General features: G+C 38.9%; 1 protein-coding gene across 13 annotated transcripts in view; it reads right to left on the reverse strand.

The window, feature by feature from the left end:
* Window positions 1–89: 89 nt before the first annotated feature.
* RIC3 (RIC3 acetylcholine receptor chaperone) overlaps window positions 90–23,120 on the reverse strand; it is a 61,641-nt gene continuing 38,610 nt past the window's right edge. For 9 of the 13 annotated variants that reach the window (XM_057507318.1, XM_036930932.2, XM_057507322.1 and 6 more), the window contains 2 exons: window positions 16,142–16,290; window positions 90–5,668 (listed from right to left, as the gene is read on the reverse strand). In XM_057507318.1, coding sequence (XP_057363301.1) covers window positions 5,235–5,668; window positions 16,142–16,290 — 583 coding nt within the window. In that variant the 3' untranslated portion in view covers window positions 90–5,234. The other 4 variants (XM_036930934.2, XM_036930936.2, XM_036930935.2 and 1 more) reach the window with 4 other exon arrangements.

Consider the following 23,120-nt stretch of genomic DNA (forward strand, 5'->3'; position numbering starts at 1 on the left):
TGATAATCATAAACTAGAAGAAAACTTTTGGAGTCCACCTCCAGTGACAAAAAGGGCAACAAAATTGAAGTTTTTCTGCACTCTGCAAATAGCACATAAATACCATTTATTAGAAGCAGTTCTAAATTTAACAAGCAGCAGTGATGATTTCAAACTAAGAGGTGCCCACAGCTCCATTAGGCAAGCACACATTCCATCTCCTAGATGTAGTTCCTGGTTTGCCTCACTGAAGGAACACTGGCCTTCCCCTCTTGAATCCCTTGTGCCAACCAAGATATCCCTGTGACTTAGGATGCCAGGCAGCCCCCTGTGGTGCCCCTGCACTCAGGGCCTAGGGCTGAGGTCCCGAACTGCCCTGGGCCCTGGCGGGTAGAACTGTAGTAACTCCCAGGAACAGGTCGAGGGATGGGCTTGTGTACTTGTTATCTCAGGATGTAGGGGAAAAGTCACAGCAGAAGTATTGGGATAGGTTTGGATTTTGAATTTTCCAACCAAGTTGAGAGGCACATTCATCTTACAGAAAGCACCACTGCACTGAGGAGTCATGGGATTTTGAGCAAACCACATAATTTTTCTAGGTCTCTGTTCTCATCTACAAGGTAAGAAGGCTGGGCTGTCAAAGCCTGCAGTAGGATTCAGGGTGCATGAAGGCGACTCTTGCTCTCCTCACTACCTTTTCTAGCTCATCACTGTGCCTTTTTTCTTTCCCAAGAAGGATGTCACACCCTTTCCTCTTCTGTTCTACTCTCCCCTCCCCCATCAGGTCCAGGCAGAGCTGGAGCTTAGGCCAAGATCCAGAGTTTCCTAGAGGATGACTTACAAGGGCTTAGAAAGGAAAGCCAACTCTGGCCTCTTTAATCCTGCATTTGGTGACAAAGGGGACTTGCTGGGAGCATATATTTAGCCAGTTTTCATAATGCCTAGAATGTGTGTGTCTGTTTGCACAAGACTGTCTTTTCCTATTTTAGAGTGGTCATTTTATTTTTGTTCAAAATTATCTGGAGTTTTAGATGAACTTGCAAAAACTGTGCTTTTATTAAGTGACTTTTTGAATAAACTCTTTGGTATGTGCAATGACAAAGTTGGTATTTTCCCATGTTGACACTATGTATGTTGTAGAATTTAGTGTTTGTCTAAGTACAGACCATATATCAACAAATTAAACTTGAACTGTTTTAACACTGCTGTGTATGCTTTTCCCCCTATACCATTCATCCCTTCTGGATCATAGCTTGTTTAGAAATAATGATACATGGACCAAAACTGTCTCCCCTCTGGCTCTGCTTTTCAAGTATAAGGATGGTCAGAACCATAGGCAAAAGTTGGGAAGGGCTGGAAAAATAAATAGAAGGTGCTTAAGTTGGAGCAGACCTCTGCAGGGTCAGCTGGAAGAATGGGCTGCTGGTTTCTAAGTGTCCCAGCCCTTGGGAACAAAAATGGCCCTAGAGATGAATAAGGTAGAAATAACAGGAAGATCAGCCCCTTCCTTGACTCCTCTGCCCTGTGCAGTGCCCAACCTACTTAAGCAGGACTTGGACATGCTTGGAAATTTTCATCCTGTGGCCAATCTGAAGCAGACATGAAAGCTAAGTCTGCTTCTGAGGGAAGTGGTCAAAACTAAAGTTACCCAGATGGCCGAACCCTGGGTACTGGGCCATTTCCTGGCTGTCAGTTGTCAAACAATAGCCCAACAGGACTTGGTGGCAGAGTGAGGCTGCTATCCCATCTAGCACTTGCCACACACTGGGACAGACACTTCTTAAACCATCTCTCATTTAGTCATGCCAACTCTGCACAGTGGGTGTTACTCCCAATTCATGAGGAAAGGTTAGAAAAGGTTTGTATGAAAGTAGTCAAGGCATGGATATGTCATGCTTTTTCTCTATTGCTGGATAGAGAAATAATATTGCTCTATTAAGAGTCTGGATTGAGGGGGAATTTAAGAGTGTATAAGCAAGGTTGGTTTATTTTTTACGCCAGCTTTGGAGTTTTTCTGTGTTAAAGTGCAGCTCGTGCCTAACGCATGGCCTAGCTGCTTGGTTCTGCCCCTGGGGGAAATGGCATGCACAGGGTATTACTGAAAAGAGGTTTTGGTTGTTTGGTGGTCAGGCTGAGGGCAAACCTTAAGTAGGAATGGGCAGGGTGACCATATGTCCAAGACAGTCCTGGTTTACCCCCATTATCCTGGCATGATTATTAAAGTTCCCTTGTTCCAGAGTATTGCAGGTGGGACCCTAAGTTGATCACCCAAATCACAGAAGGTGCAGTGTGTGGTTCTCACAGGCCATCTCTGCTCCAGGCCAGATATCCCCCACTCCTCACTGCACCTCCCTGGAGCCTAGGGCTGGAGCTCACAGAGGGCCTTCCTTATGCTCCGTTATGATCAGGAAAGGGGGTCTCTCTTGGCTTGGACTGTCCACCTGATTTGCCAAGTGTGGTCTCAAGTGACGCAATTGTTTCCCAGGCCAAGCACCTGCTCCCAGAGGGGCGCCTTCGTGCTCTGCCACAGTGCCCAAAGGGCCCTGAAGACCTAGTGCCAGAGGACTGATCAAGTTCACAGCCCAGACCAGTTCTGAGAAATGAAGAGCATCAGGAAAGAGAGCAGGCATAACAACAAAAACCAGTCCCATGATTTTGGTCATACTCAGTTATATATACATATAATTGTCATCCCTGAAGGACAAAAAAACTCTGGAAAATCCAAAAAGGACCATCTAATCTGAAATGATTGAAAACTGCATCAAAACTTCTGAGATATAAATACATTAATATATTCCTATTGTATAAGCCAACCAAGAACTAGGGTAGCAAGAGCCATCATGAGGTCTCAGTACTTCTGGCAGGAACTGTTCACATAAGCCAATTTCCCCCAAAGGTTAACATTCAAAATAAAGAGTTGGTTATGCAACACCTTACATACCAGCCTCAAAATACCTGAGCATCCACATACTTTCACACCCCACTGCTTTCTCCACTACCCCTCTTCCTGCCAAGAATGTCCTTTCTCTTCCCTTCCCACCTGGAGAAGTTCTTAGCATGCCTCAAGACCCACCTCCTCTGTGGAATTACTTTGGCAAAGACTATCTCTTTCCTGTGCTCTTGTACATTTGGGTCCAAATTTCAGTTACACCATAGAACCCTGTACAATAAAAGTAAATTTGCTACCACTTACTAAGAGGTTATCACATACGAGCTAGGACCAATGCTGTTTTACAGGCACTGCTGACTGCATATATTCACAACCACTGTGAAACCTGGACTTTTACTCCCCTACATTAGAGATGAGAAAGCTGGGATCAGAAGGGTTTGAGGAGCCAACACGATTCTATAGCTAGAGCAGGAAGGGATGAAATCATGACCGACATTTCTCTGCCTGCAGAATTCACAATCTTGAGCCCTTTCACATTTCATTTAAAAAATAAGTTGGATAAGGCTCCCACATTAAACTGAGTTCTTTAAAGGTAGGAATTGAGCCTTCTGTTCCCACTGCCTAGTTCACAGCATTGTCTGCTAAAAGAACAAGTGAATAAATACATCTCTCATAAGGAATCACATCCTAAAGTGACAAATTTGCTAGGGATCCAGGACTCCTCATAAATCAGCCCCTCACAGTAAAAGAAGGGAAGTAACAGAAAACAACATCAAAACAGTAAAGAGCACCTAGATTATTTTTCGCCTTTACCATTATATCTAGATCATTTTCAGTACATTTTAAACTGCAGTCTTCAAAGTGAATCAAATGTTCCAGATAGATGCAGTATACTTTCTATAGACCCAGTCTTCAGTGACTTCACTGTAGTTCACTAACAAGATAGACCTAGCAGCAGCTGACACATTATCTTAATATCCCACACCCTCTGACAGCAATCTGTATGCTTCTGTGTGTGATTTAAACTATTTTCCTTGCATCTCACTCGTGCGAGGAACAATGGAACTCTAAAAGCCATATCTCCCTTTACATAATTTCTTAATTTTCAAGTCTTCCACATTTCCTGACTGGGTATTAAATCATGTAAACTGAATTCACTCACCCTTACCTGACAGAATGCATGGGTGCCATCTTGTCTCAAGAAGACATGACAGATGGCAGGTGAGAAACTGGACTTTTAGTTGGTCAAAATCCTCCCAGTCCTAACCTGCCTCCTAGCTTCTCCAGCTCTCTCAAAAGATTCAGATATCGGAATGTAGAACAAGTGGTCTCTTCCTCTGGGCACTTGGTTCTCCCCAACAGACACACTCTTCAGCTGCCCCGTTGGGCTGGCACACTGTCTCCAAGCTCAGTCCTCACTTGTTTCAATTCATATGGCTATGAGAACAAACCTCCCAGAGGACACAAAACATTCAGAAACAGCTTCCAGGCCAAAAGTGAACAGTTCTCTCCTCATCTCTGGCCCCCTGGCCTGAGCATCTCTGAGCAGGACCACACTTATGGGCAGCAGCCTCAGAGCCTCAGGCCTTGGCTCTGCACAACAAGGACTGAAGTCTCTATCTAAAGCTTTCCCTGGACACTGAAGGCCAGAGGTACAAAGATGCTTTTGGGTTTGGCAGTTCTGATAGGCAGAACAAGGATAAAGGAAGCTAGAAATCCAGGCAATATCAGAGCAAACCAGTCCCCAACAGGCCTCTGGGCTCATTCTAAGGTCAGTGGGAATCTTCTGCTACTCCAGAGTAAAGCAGATACCTGAGGAGGCATTAATGCTCCACATCGAGGAAGGGGCTTCAGCTCAGACAGCAAAGTCTTACCCTACCTGCTCTGGCCCCATCATCCCCACAAACAAAATGTTCTCTTCTTCAACCCAGGGGACCACTAACCTGCTAGAGGTCCAGAGAACTGGACTCTGCACTCTGCACTCTTGCAATCTTAAATCGTCATCATGTGTAAGCTGGTGTTCGTTCACAGGTAAGCCATCTGTTACTGCCAGCATAAGGGCCAGACCTCTGCCCCTGAGGACACGACAGAGCAAACAATCACTCAGTGAATCAACTCTGATGAGAGGAAGGCAGGAAGAGAAACAGTGACACTGCCTTGTGTTCATACTAATCTCTATGATGTTTCCCAAGGTGACAGGTATGTGAGCATCAGCAAGGATACTCAATATCCATGGGGGTGGCCTGACTGGCTATAGTACTTAAACACAGAGAATGAAGGACTGAGCACAGGGCCAAGGATGAAATCTAAAGAGAAGGGTCACCTTGAAACTAGAGTCATGGATACTTCACCAAACTGGCTGTCTTCACTCTACACCCTGGGGGTTCCGCTTCCTCAGTGTGCCGCCTGTACATGCTTCATCAGTGCTGAGGCCCAGCCCGGCACCACCAAAGGCCCGGGGCCACAGGTCTATGGTGGGTTCCTCAGGCTCACTGCAACTGTCTGTGCTGAATCCAGCATTCTCTGCCAGAACAGTGGGATCCTCTTCTTCATGAAAACAGCAGGCACACATTTCTGGCTTTGGGTCACAGGAGGTAACAGAATGAGCTCCCTGGGCTGTGGGGTCAGTGGGCATTTCCCAGCCCAGAAGGCCTGCCTCTTCCTCTAGCACTCCCATTCTTTCAGCAATTTCTTCAGCAGAGGGCTCTTCTGGCTCAGGGTAATCCACCAGGACTGTTTCTTGCCTACGCCTGACGCAATCTGAAAGGTCATAAATTGGATAAGTCTCTTCAGGGTAACCTGGAGAAAAGAGTAGCACAGTCTTACAAAGAATCTCTCTTCAAAGCAGATCAAGTACCAGGCTCATAGAGGCTTCTTAGGCAGCAGCCATCCTATCCCAACAAATCCATTCAAGAAATTGCTAAAATGACTCTTAACAGCTCTAAACTTTCACTTGAGTTAATTCCTAGTGATCTGGCTGACTATCCCAGTGCTCTTTGAAATACAAACTAATTCAGATGGAAAATCCCTTCTTAAGTGCAGGGTGCTGGGGGCAGAGAGTAAGTCTCATACCTTGAGATGCCACAGTAGAGATGAAGATTAAACAAACAACATGAGCCTTCAGTTAAAAAAAAAAAAAAAAAGTACCAAACACCAGATGGAGAGAGCATAGCTCAAGGCTAATATTTATAATTTCTATTTGGAACCATTTCCAAATCTTCCTGGGGGGGAGGGGAGAGGGGGAAAGGAATGCTCAGCTCTTTGAAAAATACACTGAAAAGCCGCCTACTAATCAAAACAACTGAAGTGGCTTTCAAGTGTCAGAACACTCTCGCAAGACATGTCCAAGATCCTGAAGGACAGCACTACATTTTCAGAAGACAGAATTCCCATTGCTGGCTTCTTCACCTTCACAGATTGGAATAAAAGAAAACAGCAAACTGGTAAACTAAACGAGTAATACTGGTTCTGAATTCTAACTATAATAATGAGGAGAGAGAAAATGTTGCCAAACTAAAGAATGAAATGAAGTAAATCTGTGTGAGCCAGCTGAGCGGAGCCTGAGCAGCAGACAGGCTGTGCCCGGAGCTCATATGCCAGTGCTGGCAGCAGCAGCCATGCTCGCTGCACAATGTCCAAAGCTGGAGAATTCAAAATCCATTTGCACATTATGGTAACTGGCAAATTCAACCCTAACGTAAACCACTTTTTGCTTATAATTTCTGAAAAGCAGGGGTCTTTCTGGTACAGTTTGACTATGAAGAGACCTTTCTTTTTTTTTTAACATTTACTATTTTTTTCTGATTATAAAATTCATCAAGACTTACTGAATAAAGTTTGAAAAATACAGACAAGTTTAAAAAAGAAAATATAAATCACCTAGAATCCCACCACTATAATAATTGGTTGTATGTTTATATATGATAAAAAGGCCAGAAGTAATATATCTATCCTTTTTTCTTTTTTATTAAGGATCATACTGTATAAAAAATGTATACCCTGATTTTTTCATTCAACATTATACCATGAGCATTTCTCTGTGTCATTAGGCATTTTAAAGGTGGTTGCAAAATATCCCATCACAGAGCCACAAATTGACATGATTAACCATCTCTTCCATAAGACATTTAGATTCTTTCCAATTTTCCCTTTTTGTAAGTAACATAGCAGTTAAGATCTCTGAATATAAACCCATGTCCACTTTCCTTTTTCCTTAAGATACACTTCTAGAAATATGAAAACTAGACCAAAGAGAATGGACATTTTAAAAGCCTTTCTTACACTCTGCCAAATTTCACTCCAGAAGAGTAACATAAATTTTTAGTATTACTAGTGATGTAAAAACAGTTCATCTTATCACATCCTCACCATCACTGACAACAGTGTTAAGAATCTTGCAAATGCAGTCTTGATTCCCAGGCTTACTGTATACAGAACGTGAGGTGTAGCTAAAGAAGCCTTCACAGCCTTCTTGGTCAAGAGGAGGGTTTGGGGAGCTTACTGGCTAGTTAGCTCCCAGCCGCTGAAGGCTTAAGAGAAGTCCATATTCTGGCATGTTCCTACCTTTTCCCCACACCAAGAACACAGCTTACCTTTGGACTTCCATGGCTATTTGCTTTGGTTTTAAGAGGGGCAAGCCTGCTGAGGAAAATCAAATAAAGATTTCACACAGCTGCTGAGGCAGCCCATGTCAGACATTAGTGGTTACTCAAGAACTTCCTTGAAAATGTGAGCCAGAAACCCACTGGTCTTATGAGGAAATCTCATTTCAAAACAGGGGAGGGAACCAAACTGAGCAAACTATATAAACAGCCCCTAAAAAACAGTCAAAGTGGAAAACAGTAGTGAATGCCAGTCAGTTTATAACTGATATTCCCAGTAATATTCACAAGGATATTATGCTGTTAAAATCAACCAGCTTTCAATACAAAAAGGGGAACAAACAGGAAATAAGAAAGAGCTATTAGAAGCAGAAAGTCATACTTATAAAAAAAAAATTTTAACTTTATAGAGGAAGGAAACAGATTGAAACAGACACAGCTGAAAACCAAATTATCATATTCGGATCCAAGCTGAGGCATTCTCCTAGGACAAAGATAAAAATGACAAATAGAAATTATGAGAAAAATGATAAGCTGCTTGGAAGACTGATCCAGGATATCCAATCTCAGAATTACTAGAATTTGAGAATGAGAAGACAGAGTAGTTTAAATGGAAGCAACAACCAAAGAAATTGTAGAAAAGACTCCTTTAGCTGAGGAAGGCCTCAAGTCTTCACATGGAAAAGACTCATTAAATGCTAGGCAAAAATACTACGAGAAATCCACATTTATACTCCCTCAGACATATGCCAATGAACCTGCCCAAACTCAAAGTTTTAGGTATAAAAAGAATATAAATTTCCAGACAGAAAACAATAAACTAACTAAAAATAGGCTGCCTACTGAGAAAAGAATCACACTGGGACAAGACATTTTTTCATTTTCAACAAAGGGAGACAATGAAGCAATGTTTTCAGACTTAAAAAGGAAACAGCATGATCATGTACTATTACACCCGTCAAACAATCACTTGTAAAAGGTGAAAAATGGTATGTGGAGATACCCAAGTACTCAGAAAATATACCACTCCATGTAAGGGAAATGGGGGATACTTAGGGAAATATTCTGACAAACACAAAAATTAATCAAAAATTTAAATTCAAAAAAGAAGATACTGTATCCAAGAATGTGGTGAACAATTAATTAGTAAGAACTATCAATGTAAAATAATTATTGATGTGGGTAGAAATTTAGCACCACTGTTAAATACTTAGAAAAGGCTAATATCTTTAAAAATTACTATCACTTGTAACTAAAATTCCACATAATCTCAACTACACCTAAGAGGTGGGTAGAATATAAATATGATAAAAGATTATACTTATTTGGGAACATCATTATATAATTAAGATTTGGAGGAAAAGAGGAATTCCAATTTTCCTCAATTACTAGTGAGACTGGGATACTTCTTTAATGTTTTATAGCTAGTTGCACTTTTTCTTTTGTGCACTGTTTACATAGGAAGATATCAGTGTTTCCTAAGTTATAAACTTTATATACTGAAGCTATCAACTTTTCAGTCATATTTGTTATAAATATTTTTTCCATTTAGTGTTGCCTTTTACACTTTGGTATTCTCTGATATACAGAAGGTAAAAGTTTTATGTATTCAAGCTATGCTATCCTTTCTCTTACAATTGCTTGTGTTGCTTTTTAAAAGTTAATTTCTGAGATAATTTTAGATTGACATGTAGTTAGAGGTAATACAGAACTCCCATGTACCCTTTATCCTGTTTGTCCCAATGTAACATACTGCAAAACTACATCATCATAGCCAGGATTTTAATATTGATAAGAGTCAACATGAAGAACATTTCTCTCACCACGAGGATCCTTTATGTTGCCTTTTTATGGTCATACCTATTCCCTCCTGCCCTCATTCCCTCCTTAACCTCTGGCAACTACTATCTGTTCTCCATCTCTACAATTTTGCCACTGCAAGAATGTTATATAAATAGAATCACACAGTATGTAAACTTCTGGAATTAGCTTTTTTTCCCTACTCAGTGTAATAATTATCTGGAAATTCATCAAGGTTGTTACATGTATCAACAGTCTGCTCCTTTTTATTGCTTTGTAGTATGCCATAGTATCAAAGTATGACAGTTTAACCATTCAAAAGATTTTTTTTTCCAGTTTGGGGCTACTGTAAATAAAGCTGCTATAAATATTCATGTACAAGTTTTACATGAATATAAGTCTTAATTTCTCTGGGATAAATACCCAGGAGTACAATTGCCAGGGTATATAGTAGTTGCATGTTTAGTATTTTAAGAAACTGCTGAACTGTTTCCAGAGTGGACAAACATTTTACATCCCCACCAGCAATGTCTGAAGGAAACTAGTTTCTCCACATCCTTGCCAGCATTTGGTCTTGTAACTGTTTTTTATTTTGGCCATTCTAATAGGTGTGTAGTCATTACCTCATTGTGATTTTAGTTTGCATTTCCTTAATGGCTAATAATGTTGAACATCTTTTCATGTGCTTATTTGCCATGTTTATGTCCTCACTGGTGAAATGTCTGTTTATTATCTTTTGCCCATTTCCTAACTGGACTGTTTTGAGAGTCCTTTATATACTCTAGATATAAGTCCTCTGCTGTGTATGTGATTTCCAAATACTTTCTCCTACTGTGTAGCTTGTCTTTTCATCATCTGTTTAACAGGGTCTTTTGCAGAGCAGAAGTTTTTAATTTTGATAGAAGTCTATTTTATCAATTTTTCCTTTTATGAATTGTGCTTCTGATGTCAAGTCTAAGAACTCTTCACCTAACCCTAGATCCCAAAGATTTTCTATTTTTTTCTAAAAGTTTTATGGTTTTACAATTTACATTTAAGTCTGTGACCATTTTTAGTTAGTTTTTGTATAATATATTGAACTTGGGTTGTGGTTGTTTGCTTTGCTATGGATACCCACATGCTCCAGCAACATTTGTTGAAAGGGCTGTCTTTCCTCTGTTGAACTGCTTCTGCACCTTTGTCAAAATCAGTTACACATATTTGTGTGGCTCTATTTCTGGGTTTGCGTCCTGTTCCTTTGATCTTTATCTATTCCTACACCAATACAACAGTCTCGATTACTGCAGCTATGTAATAAGTTTTGGAATCAGGTAGACTGATTTCTCACACTTTCTCTTTTTTCAAAATTGCTTAGCTATTGTATTTCCTCTGTCTTTCCATACATATTTTAGAATAGTCTTGTCTGTATTTACAAAAAGAATGTTGCTGAGATTTTGATAGGGACTGCGTTAAATGTGGTTTGTGTGTTCCCTGACAGTCTATTTTGTATCCTACAACCTTGCTGAACTCACTTATTTGTCTAGGAGTTTTAAAAATATATTCCTTTCTACATAGGCAATTATGTAATCTGCAAATAGGGACAGTTTTATTTCTTCCATTTTGATCTACATGCCTTTTATTTCCTTTGCTTGCCTTACTGCACTACCTAGAACTTGCAGCACTCTGGCAAGTAAAAGTGGTCATCCTTGCCTGCTCCCAATCTTAGGGGAAAGCATTCATATTTCACAATTAAATGTAACACTAGCTGTAGGTTTTTATAAATTCTCTTTATCCGGTTGAGGAAATTACTGTTTCCTCTATTACTATTCTTCTGAGAGTTTTTCTTCTTGTCCTTTTTTTTTAAATGAATGGATCCTGCATTGCTTCTAAGCTCAAGGAGTCCTTTCCTGCTAAAGGGCCATTTTTTTCTAGTTTTTAAGGTTCCTCTGTTCCATCCTTAAGTAATTAGTATATCTGGAATTATTTTGCTATTAAATGTGTAGGCTCTTACTTCTGCTCTGGCAATAATGAAGCATGGGGACTTGTCTAGGAAACCGAATGAAACATATGAAGCACCAATTTCAGGCATGACATAATAGGTAGTGTAATATGAACTCTGCGAAAAGGGAACAAGAGCCCAGTAGTCTCAGTGAGTTGGGAACACGTATTAGTGTTCAGGGAGGCCAGGGCAGCTAGGATTTACAGAGCAGAGTACTAGAAAGAAAGGAACTTCACAGAGAAAGAGCTCCAGAGATCTTCAGAGGGAACTCTTCATGCTTTTAAGCTGAATTCCAACCTGGGCATACATGGGCAAGAACTACCCAAGGAAAAGAACTACTGAAAGCATTAAGCCTAAAAATTCCTGTTGCTCACACATAGCTGAGAAAAGTTCATGTTCTTACTAGCCAGAGTGGAAAGACTTCTGTGGAACATTAGGTAGAGTCCTAAGAAGGGTACTGCCTTTCAGTGGGGCTAAATTAGCCATAGAGTAAATCAGGATGCCTGGACCCATCCTAACAAATCTTAAAAACAAGCTTTGGGGATTAAACTGATCTGCTAACTTAACAGTGTGTCAGAAAGAAGTCCAATACTATTTAAAGTACTAAAACAAAATCCAACATCTAACAATAAAAAATTCACAATATTTATTATCCAATCAAAATTTACCATGCATGCTATAAGGGTAGGAAATTAGGACCTGTAACAAGGAGAAAAATTAATCATTATAAACACAGAAGTGACACAGATGATAAGATCACCAGCCAAGACTGTTAAGCTGTCATAAATATGCTTCATATTTTTAAGGTAGAAGAAAACATATGAGAGAAATGAAAGATATAAAGACCAAATGGAACTAATAGAGATGATAAAATAATACCTGAAATTTAAAATATCCTGAATGAGGTTAAGAGAAAATAATATACTAGAAAAGAAAAGATTAGTAAACTTGAAAAAAAATTATCAAAAATTATGCATGGCATGAAAAAAGATGGAAAAAAAGAACTGACTGGACATGATCTGTGGGACAATATCAAAGGCCTAACATGTGCACCTGGAGAACCAGGAGGAAAGAAGAAGGGAAGGACGAAGGGAAAGGGGAGAGAGAGAGAAATCATTAATGAAATAATGGCCAAGAAACAGAATGAGGATCTAAGCTTCCACCTTGGGAAACTAGAAAAAGAATGGCAAATTAAACCCAAAGTAAACAGAAGGAAGGAAACAGTAAACAGAAATAAATAAAATAGGAAATAAGAAAAAACACAAATGAAACCAAATATAGTTCTCTGAAGAGATCAACAACATTGATAAACCTCTGGCCAGTCTGATAGGGGAAAAAAAACACTTAGAGAAAGAACAAATTACCAGTATTAGGAATAGAACAGGGCATATCCCTACAAATCTTACATGCATTAAATGGATAATAAGGGAATATTATGAACAACTTTATGCTAATAATTGGCAATTTGGGTTAAATACATAAATTCCTTAAAAGATACAAACTATCAAAACTCAGCAAGAAGAAATAGATAACCTGAATAGCATCTTATCTGTTAAAGAAATTCAATTCATAGTTATATGTCTTACCACAAAGAAAACTCCAAGCCCTTAGTATCAAAAAGACAAGAAATAACAAGTGTTATGGAGGATGTGGAGAAAAGGGAACCTTCATGTACTGTTAGGGGGAATGTATATTGGTGCAGCCACTATAAGCAGTACAAAGGTTCCTTAAAAAATTAAAAACAGAAATCCCATGAACCAGCAATTCCACTTCTGGGTAGTTATCTGAAGAAAATGAAAACACTACTCAAAAAGACACATGCTCCCCTATATTCACTACAGCATTATTTACAACAGTTAAGATATAGAAGCAACCTAAGTGCCCATCAATAAATGAATGGCTGGACCTAGAGTGTATTATGCTCAGTGAAATAAGGCAGGCAGAAAAAGAAAAATACTGTATGATTTCATTTATATGTGGAGTCTAAAAAACAAAGCAATGAACAAAGAAAAGAAAAGACTGAAAACAGACTCAAATACAGAGAACTAATGGTTGCCACAGAGAAGGAGGATGCAGGAATGGGCAAAACAGGTGAAGGGGATTAAGAGATACAAACTTCCAGCTATAAAAAAAGTAAGTTACAGGGATAAAAAGTACAGCATATGAAATACAGTCAATAATACTGTAATAACAGTATGGTGACAGACGGTAACTAGACATTGTGGTGGTAATTTTGTATGTATACGTAGAATCATTCTGTTGCACACCTGAAAATAATAAAATATTGTATGTCAGCTATACTTTGATTTAAAAAGAAAATAAAATTCCAGGTTCAGATGGTATCACTGGAGAATTCCATGTAACATTTACAGAAGAAATACTAGCAATTCTATACAACTCTTCCAGAAAAGAAGAAAAGAAGGAACACAACCCAATTCATTTTATCAAGCCAGTATTATTCTGAAATCAAAACAAAAGAGATTTCAGGAAAGGAAAACCAGAGACTAATTTCCCTCATAAACACAAAAATAAAAAGTCTGCATTGAATCTAGCCATAGATACAGTAAAGTTTATCCAAGGAATGTAAAGTTGTTTAAACATTCAAAAATCAATGTAATTCATCATATTAACAGACTAAAACAGGAAAATATGATCTCAGTTGATTAATAAAAAACATTCACAAAAATTCAACACTCATTAATAATTAAAACTCTCAGCAAAACAGGACTAGAAGGAAGTTTCCTCAACCTGAAAAAGAGCATCTATGAAAAAAAAAAAAAAAAAAGAGCATCTGTGAAAAACCAGCAGCTCACTGACACGAATATGTGAGTGCTTTCCTCCTAATATCAGGAAGTCAAGATGTTTGCTCTTTTGTGCTGGAGTTTCCAGCATATAGTAGCTTGATTCAGGTGCAATAAGGCAAGAAAAATAGTAATACATATAAAGTGGAAAGGAAGAAGTAAAACTATCTTTAGTCGCAATTTGATTGTCTATAAAGAAAATTCTATGAAATTTAATCCTAAGAAATCTGAAAAACAAAACAAACCCCTACTAGAACTAAGTGTGTTTAGGAAAGTTGTAGGATACAAGGTCAGAATATAGAAATAAATTGTATTTCCAGATAAGTAGCAATAACCAATTAAAAATTTAAATACCAGTTTTATCTTCAAAAAATATGAACTACTTATGGATAAATTTACCAAACAGGTACAAGACCTATACACTGAAAACTATAAAACATTGCTGGGAAATTAAAGATCTAAATAAATCGTGAGATATATAATATTCACTGATTAGAAGATGCAATATTTTTACGTTGTCAATTCTTCCAAATTGATCTCAAGATAATGTAATGTCATCAAAAACCCATCAGGCTTTTTTGTAGAAACTGACACACTGATTCTAAATTTATATGAAAATGTGAAGGATCTAGAATAACCAAAATAATTTTGAAATAAAAAGAAGAACTGTACTACCTGACTTCAAGTCTTCTTATAAAGACACATTGATAAGGACATTGTGATACTGGTCTATAGACATATAGCTCCAAGAAACAGAATACAGAGTCCAGAATAAACACACATATACATGTTCAACTGGTTTTCAACCAACATGCCAGGTAAATATAACAAAATAAGCTGAACAACTGGACATCAATATAGAAAAAAAATAATCTCAGTCCTGACATCTCACACCATACATAAAAACTAACTCAAAATGGATCATGGGCCTAAATGCAAGAGCTAAAAACATCACATTTCTAGAAGAAAACACAGAAGTTAGGCAAATCTTGGATTAGGCAGAGATTTCTAAAACACAAAAGAAATGTAAATCACAAAAGAGAAAAATGATAAACTGAACATCAAAATTGAAAAAACTTCTGCTCTTTGAAAGATGCTGCTAAGAAAATAAAAAGGCAAGCCTTAGATTAGGAAAAAATATTTGCAAACTACATAATTGATAAAGAACTTATATCTAGAATATATAAAGAACTCTTGAAACTCAGTAAGAACACAACCAACCCAATTTAAAAACTGGCAAACAATATGAACACTTTACCAATGATATACACATGGAAAATAAGCACATGAAAAAGATGTTCAACGTCATTAAATGCAAATTAAAAGTCACAATTGAGACACCACTACACATTAACTAGAATGGCTAAAATTAAAAAGACTGACAATACCAATTGTTAATCAAGGATGTGGAGTAACTACAATTCTCATACACTGCTTGTGGGAAGGCAAAATGACAGAGCCACTTTGGAAAGCAGGTAGACAGCTTCTAATAAAGTTGGACATACATTTACCATGAAACCTTAAAATCTCCTTCCTAGGTTTATATGCAAAAGAAATACATATATCCAAAGACTTGTATGCAAAAGTTCATAGTAATTTGATTCACAATTGCTCAAAGCTGGAAACAACCCAAATGTTCCTAAATAGTGAATGGGAAACAAATTATGGTATATTCATACAACAGACTACTACTCAGAAAAAAAAAAAAAAACTACTGATACACTCAACACATGACTTTCAAAATCATTACGCTAAATCAAAGAAACCAGAAACAAAAGAACATGTGCAGTATGATCCATTTATATATAAAAGGTAAAACTATAGGGACAGAAAGCAGTTCAGTGGTTGCCAGGGGCAGAATGAAGGGATTAGCAGAAAAGGGGAGAGAACTTCCTGAGATGATAGAAATGTTCTATATCATCACTGTAGTGTAATTACACAACTCTATGCATTTGTTAAAACTCATCTTACTGCACACTTAAAATTTCTGAATTTTCTTATATATACTTTATACTTGACTAATAAGGCTGATTTTTTTTTTTTTATGTAAGATCTCTGTTCTGGGCTAACAAAAAAATGAGACATTGTTTACCTTCCCAGTCCTCCATGTAAGGGGCCTCCTCAGCTTCTTTCTCTGGAGTGGGTTTGTCAATGAATTTTCCTTCTTTCATGACTCTGGTGATTTCTCGGAGCTGATGCAGCAACCGTTTTTCTTGGTCAGGAGTCATTGTCTGTGCTCTGCTTAGAAATATCAAATAATCCAGCCATTTACTGGTAAATACTCCTAGGCAATGAACATAATCATCACTATCATCTTTCTGGATCCTAGAATAGGAGTCCAACAACAGCAGATAATTATTCTAAGAGTTGATCCTGGAATTGGATAACTGGTAACTGTTTTGATTTTATAAGTGGGGAAAACTAAGGTCCAGAAGCAATCAAGTGATTGCCCAAGGTCCCACAGTGATGTAACATCAATACTGGGACTGGACCCCAGATGTCTTAGCTTTCAGTTCAGTGTTCTTTCAGTATACTCTCTGCCCTGATTCTTTCATCTCCAAGCAATTTTACCATTCCTTATATTACTCCACTTACTACAAACCACTTTTCTCTGAAGCAAAATCATCAAAAGAAAATGTGCTGGGCCATTAGCCTCAACTAGGGAAAAATATGCTACTAAGCCAACCCTAGAATCACTTGTGCAGAAATAAAGATACATCCTCAAATTTCAGAGCTAGATCATTTTGACAAAACCATCTAGACCAGAGATATTGGGGAAACTGAGGCCCATAGGAAGGAAATTTTACATTTATTCCTACTGCCAGTTAATGTTAGCACTTTAAAATTAAAGTCTCCTGATTTCTGATAGCATTCAGTGCAATTCTTAAAGCACAGTGCTCAAGTTCCACAGTTAAGAAAACCTGGGTTTGAGTCACAACTAAGCTGGGTGGTTCTTAGTAAATGTCTGCAAAAATGAGGTGAGGTTCAAGGATAATGGTATGGCTATTTTCTATGAGAGGGAAGCACTGTATCACATCACAAGCAGAGAAGACCCTACTCAGAAGACTGAGAACTGTGTGCTTTGGAATCAGTTTTATCTAGTGCCAGGATTTAATAGAGGCTATTTATTCTCCTCTTAAAAACCTGAAGAATTGAAAGTCATCTGTAACACTCATGATGGGAAAAGACACATTCTATACCAGCCTCATGGAGGGGCCACTTTCTCATCAGCCAGTCCCAAGCCTGCATTCCCTTTTTATGCTAAGCCTAACAAACTTGAGTCTTAATGACCAACAGAGAAAAAGAAATAGTGTTTCCCCCTCCAAAGTTAAGATTGTACTAAGGACAATGGAGGTGCAACATTTCCCCAGATCTCAGTGGGAGGAGAACAAAAGCTCCATGAGCTGCACTTCTTCCACACTAAATGGTCTCAAACCCTCAACAGAAAAAGCCTGTCTGTTCCACATTCAGCTAAAATCTTACACTTATCAGGCCTCTAACAGCTCTACACTTCCCATCAGTACAGGAGTCCTGACTCCCTGAAACTGCTCATCTGCTCTACATAACCCCTCATTCCTCCTATTATAAAAACCCACTTTACGGGGGGCTTTAGGTACAGCTAGGTAACCCCCAGCTAAAAGAGCCTATGTGCTTTTCACAAAGCTCTTACCCTCAGGCTGCACAGGTCACTTTTCTAGGCTGGAAGCAGTGCATTCTGAATGAAATGGGCTTGACTCTGTTTCCTGACTCATGGACAATCAAAACCCTTAATATAAAAAGGGATGGCTAGGTTAGGAGAAGCAGAAACAGATAAGAGAAGCTATCTCAGAGAATTCCAAGCTACAGTGGCCTCTTTTATCTCTGAACAAGTGTACTCATATTGTCTGTGAGTAAAACTGTAACATTTCCAGAATATTTCACCCAGCTTTAGTACATCTGCGTATCAAAAGGCGTTCAGAGGTGGAAAGAAGTATGGCTTTAGTGCATTTGCATCATTCCTCAGGGGTGGAGAGAATTTTATCTTCCTACCGATGGGTAATTACCTGGGCAATGGAGGGCTTATCTGTACCTGAGAGGTAAGGGGAAGGGCCGGTTTTGCTTCTGCTGGAGCATGAAAGAGAGATGGCCTGGGACTGCAGCTTGTGAGCAATAAACAGATTTTAAACTTTATTTCTCCCTTTGACTGATTTTGATTTTTAGAGGTATTTTGCCCTAGGATTTCCTCTCCCCAGACTTATATGTCCATATCATGCACTAGGCAGTTAATCACAGCCCACCTTACATCTTCCGAATTAAAACCAATTAACATTTTCATGGATTCCTCATTGTCTCAACTTGGTGTGATACTCCTGGAAGGCAATGATAAATCCACAACAGCATAGACACAGTTCCACGAACATTATAAATGCTCAATAAATCCATGTTACTCCGATTGGTCCTACCATCCCATTTTCTCCTGTCTCCCTGAAATCTGGCTTCCACTCCATCATTTTACCAAAACTTGTGAAACATCATCAATGACCACTTAACTCTTAAATCCAAAAGTCATTTTTCTCACATTTCATTCTCCTTAACTTCTCTGTGCTGTGGCCCATCCTCTCCTCCCTTGCCTATTGAGACATTTGTATTCCTCCTGCTTCTTTAACCATCCCCTGTGTCTGGGGCTCACTTTCCTCCTCCTACCTCCTAAAACATGCTTTTCCTGGAGGCACAATCCTTGGACTGTCATTTCTCCATTCTTACAGCATGCCCTCAAGAAGCTGACCTACTGTCACAGATTAAACCATCACCTCTAAATGGATGATACCCAAACTACTGCTCATCTTGACTTATCACATAAAGGCCAGTCTCTTCATTCTAGTTATCTTCTGGGCATTTCTACTTGGGAGGCCTTGCCATTTTAATGAAGTTAACCTTAAATTCACCCTTCAAAACCAAGTTCTAGTTGGCCCAGGATTATGAGCAGCTACATGAATAGGCAGGTTAGGAGAGACTTCAAAATGCTACAAAAATAAAATGTCAAGCTGGGAGATAACCTCAGACTTTTGAATGATATAAACCCACAGGAATCATCAAGTTTCATCATCAAGATGAAAGTTTCTTACCACGCCATTCATGATTACAACAGAACCCAGACCAACAAAAGGCTGCAGGCTACTGCCACACAGTATTATGTGCCTCAAGGACTTGCTGACCTCATTTTTTCCCAAGGCCTTTAACCTCTTACTTTCAGCCAAATGACTTCCACACGTGTGTCCTTTGTCCTAATCTCAATACCCAAATCTCCTATTGCTGCTTTGTATCATGTGTACATGGATGTTCTGATGTCACCTCAACCATATTCAAAGCTAAACTCATGATTCCTATGCCAAAGCTGTATCTTCTTTCTCCTCTTCTGTGTTTTTAATCTTGGTTGATGCCATCATTTTCCATCAAGTTCAGGCTGTAAATCTCCAACTCAATTTTTTATCCCTTTCTTCTCCTTCATTGCTCTTATATAGTTATTCTTTGGGGAACGTAACCCTTCTTCCGCTCTCAGTGCAAAGGTCAGGATGAATCTCTCCTGCAAGGGTGGCTATAAAGCCCATGGCCAGTCATCACATTCCATCACCTTGGCTATCATGACTGATTCAGTGACATATACAGGACCCAGGTTGGGCCAACTGTTCTTTCCTGAAACTGGATCAGTGAAGACTGATCTGAAAACTTACCATGTTAATTCATCCCAGCAGCAGTCCTTGAAGAGATGGTCCATTTGTTCCTGCCCCGTGTGCTTCCAGAGCTGCTCTCATTCCCACGCTTCCTGAAACCTGGATCTTCAGCTATTCCTTGACATTGTGAGCTACCCCATATTCTTCTGATACATTCTGCCACCCCCCTCCAAATTTCTGCTACCTAGAGTTGGCTGCTTACAACCAAGGAATCCTGATACAACCTGTGATTTTCTTTTCCTCCATCAGGTCCCCTTAATTTAGCCCTTCTTTTCCAATCTCACTAGCCTATTTATTACCTTTTGCTAGAACTTTCTCCAATAACCTAGCAAGGAGCCACTCTATCTATCACTATAAGAGTTATTTTCCTAAAACACAGCAAGCAGATCATGTCATTTCTCCTCAAAAGCCTTCAGAGGCACCCCACTATAAAGAAAAGGAATTGCAAACTTCTCAGTCTACTTTCCCGTCTGGCCCCAGTTTACTTTTCTAGTTTTTTCTCCTACTATTTATTTCCCTACCCATTTTCCCCAGCCCCAGTATACTCTATTCCAGTTACTTAAGACCACTTGCTATTCCAAAAACATGAATTGACTCCCTCACCCTGTTTGCTGTTTGTGCTACCGTGTCTCTCGAAATATTTTTTCCTCAAACTCTGCCTGAAGAAATATTTCCATCCTTTAAGGTTTATTAAAATTCCCCCTTTGGAATAAGACCTTTTGTGGCAGACAAAATAATGTCCCTCTGCACTCCCCAAAGGTGTACACATCCTATCTATGGAACCTATAATGATGTTACCTTATGTAAGGGGACTTATGATTGCACCTGGAATTAAGGCTGCACACTGGCTGGCCTTAAAATAGAGGGATTGTCCTGGATTATCTGGGAAGGCACAATGTACACTGTAAGCTCCTTAAAAGTAGAAGAGGTCAGAGTAATATGATGTGAGAAGGTCTCAACCCACTGTTGTTGGCTTTAGAAGATGAAGGGTCCATGAGCTAAAGAATGTGACAGCTTCTAAATTCTAAAAAAGACAAGGAAACGAATTTGCCTCTAGAAGAGAATACAGTCCTGCCAACACCTTATTTTAGCCCAGGGTAAGACCTCTAACACACAGAACTCTAGGATAATGTGTGTTGCTGTTTTAAGGCACTAAGTTTGAAGTAATTTGTTACAGTAGCCAGAGAAAGCTAATACATATTCCTAGAGCTCACTTTCTCTCTCTGAGATGCAGTGCTTTATTGAGGAAATAATACCTGCCACTGACAACCACATAGGGCTGCAGAGAGCAAATAAAAATAGGTACCAAAGAAGATTTTCTTATTGTTGAAACTGCCTGCTTTAAAGTACTTTCTTTATACCTACCTCATTCAACATGCACTGATATTGCCAATGTGCCAGCACTGGGCATACAAATCTGAACAATGAAAATTCCCTATTCTCAAGAAGGTACTAGGGAAGACAGAAAAGTAAACAGAAGCTCAGAAAGTAATATGATACTTAAAATATTCAGCAAACCTAGGTGGCAGGGGAGCACACAGGAGGAACACCTAACTAGAGAAGGCCTCTCAGAGGAAATGATACCTAAGTTGAGACCTATGAGACATGTAAAAGTTAAAATAAGTGAGTGTGGGTTGGGGGTTAGAGGGGCACCCAAGCAAAAGAAAAAAGTATATGCAAAGTCCTAGAAGCAAAAGTGACCAAGTATTTTAGAGAAGAGCAAGTAGTCAATGTGCTGGACCATAGACAGAAAGAGAGTTGGAGAAAACAGAAAGCAACAGAGGTATGCAGGGCCACATCACCCAGGCCCATGTAATAAGTCATGCTAAAGATTCTGCACTTCATCAAAAGCACCAGGACCTGTTCAAGTTGAAAGGTTAAAACAAAAGACATAATCCATCTGTTTGGAAAGTAGAAAGTGAATTGAAGGGAGGCAAAATTAGAGAAAAAGAAACCACATGACCTATGTCAAAAGCACATTCATTCATTTGCTCACTCACTCTGCCATTTCAACTAGTACCTTTTTAGAGCCCACCACTGGCCAGCGGTAGGCTCTGGAAATAGGAAGGATAATCCCGGCCCAGGTAGAGCTTAGACCCTTTTGCAGGGGGACAGATCTACTAGTTAGGAAGACATGACAATACATGGCAATGGAAGAAATATGAAGTGAAAGGTGAATTGAGGATGACATCTAATTTCTGCTTTGGGCAACTAAGTAGATAGAGCCATTTGTTGAGATGGGGAAAGATTAAAGGTAGAATAGTTTCAGTTATGGGTAGAAAATAAGTTCCATTTAATTCATTCATTCATTCAAGAGATATTTATCATTTATGAGGATAGGGTAGGTACCTATGAATATAGAGGTCAGGAAATAAAGAGAAGGATCAACAGGGAACAGCCATGATTTACTCTCTACCATGATAATATATGTATAAATGTTTATGTCAAAAGTGAGTATCTATTACTATTCAACAGTAAGTACTGGCTTGGTACCTACTATGTAAACACACTGAACAAAATAGACTAAGTCTGTCTCAAAGAATTTAAATCCCAGCAATGCATGCCAGAAATCTATAGTCCCACATATATACTCATCACGCCTGCCAAGGCTACTTCCTACCTGAGGCTGTCCCCTTCCTGCTCCTCTCAGACCGTGCCATGCTTCCATGAGATGAATCATTAACAATCGCTGCTCTAGGAAGGAAGTCTTGCTGATCATAAGGACAGAAATGAGGAAGCCTCAATTCTGATTCCTAGATCCTTTCCTTAGTCTTCATGTCCTTGAACTGGATATTGTGCTTAATATCAGACATAACATGACATAGTAACAACCTTCCAGGAGGCTTAATTTTTTAAACATGTACAGATGCCTGTCACTCACAGGTGAAAGCTGTCTGAAAAGTTTATTAGATAATATTAAAAACCTTTCCCATATTTTGATTCTTACATAAGCATTAAAGTGAAGTCTCAGAAACTGCTTATTTCTGGAATTTTAAGTAGAATCTAAGCTATGGAGTGAATATTATATAAAAGAACTTAGAAGGCTGTAAGTGAGCAAGTCATCTGTGTCTTAAATCCATCCTTTCCTTGACCTCAAGAAACCTGGAGATGTGATAAAATCTTGATCTAACAGAAAAAAATACTGTAATATTTTGAACTTTTCTAATAATCATAGAAGCGGAAACTTGTAGGAGAACAAATGCCACAGTAACTATGGTTAAATGATAGAGTTGATACTGGAACACCACAGGAACGACTTATGTGAGGATTTTTTTCAATAAATATGTCAGAAAGTTTTTTGGAGATTTGCAACAATCTGAAAAACATTTTCTTCTCTCTACCTTACTTTATACATATACA

The sequence above is a fragment of the Manis pentadactyla genome, chromosome 9, assembly GCF_030020395.1.
Source record: "Manis pentadactyla isolate mManPen7 chromosome 9, mManPen7.hap1, whole genome shotgun sequence".
NCBI classification, from domain to species: Eukaryota; Metazoa; Chordata; class Mammalia; order Pholidota; family Manidae; genus Manis; species Manis pentadactyla.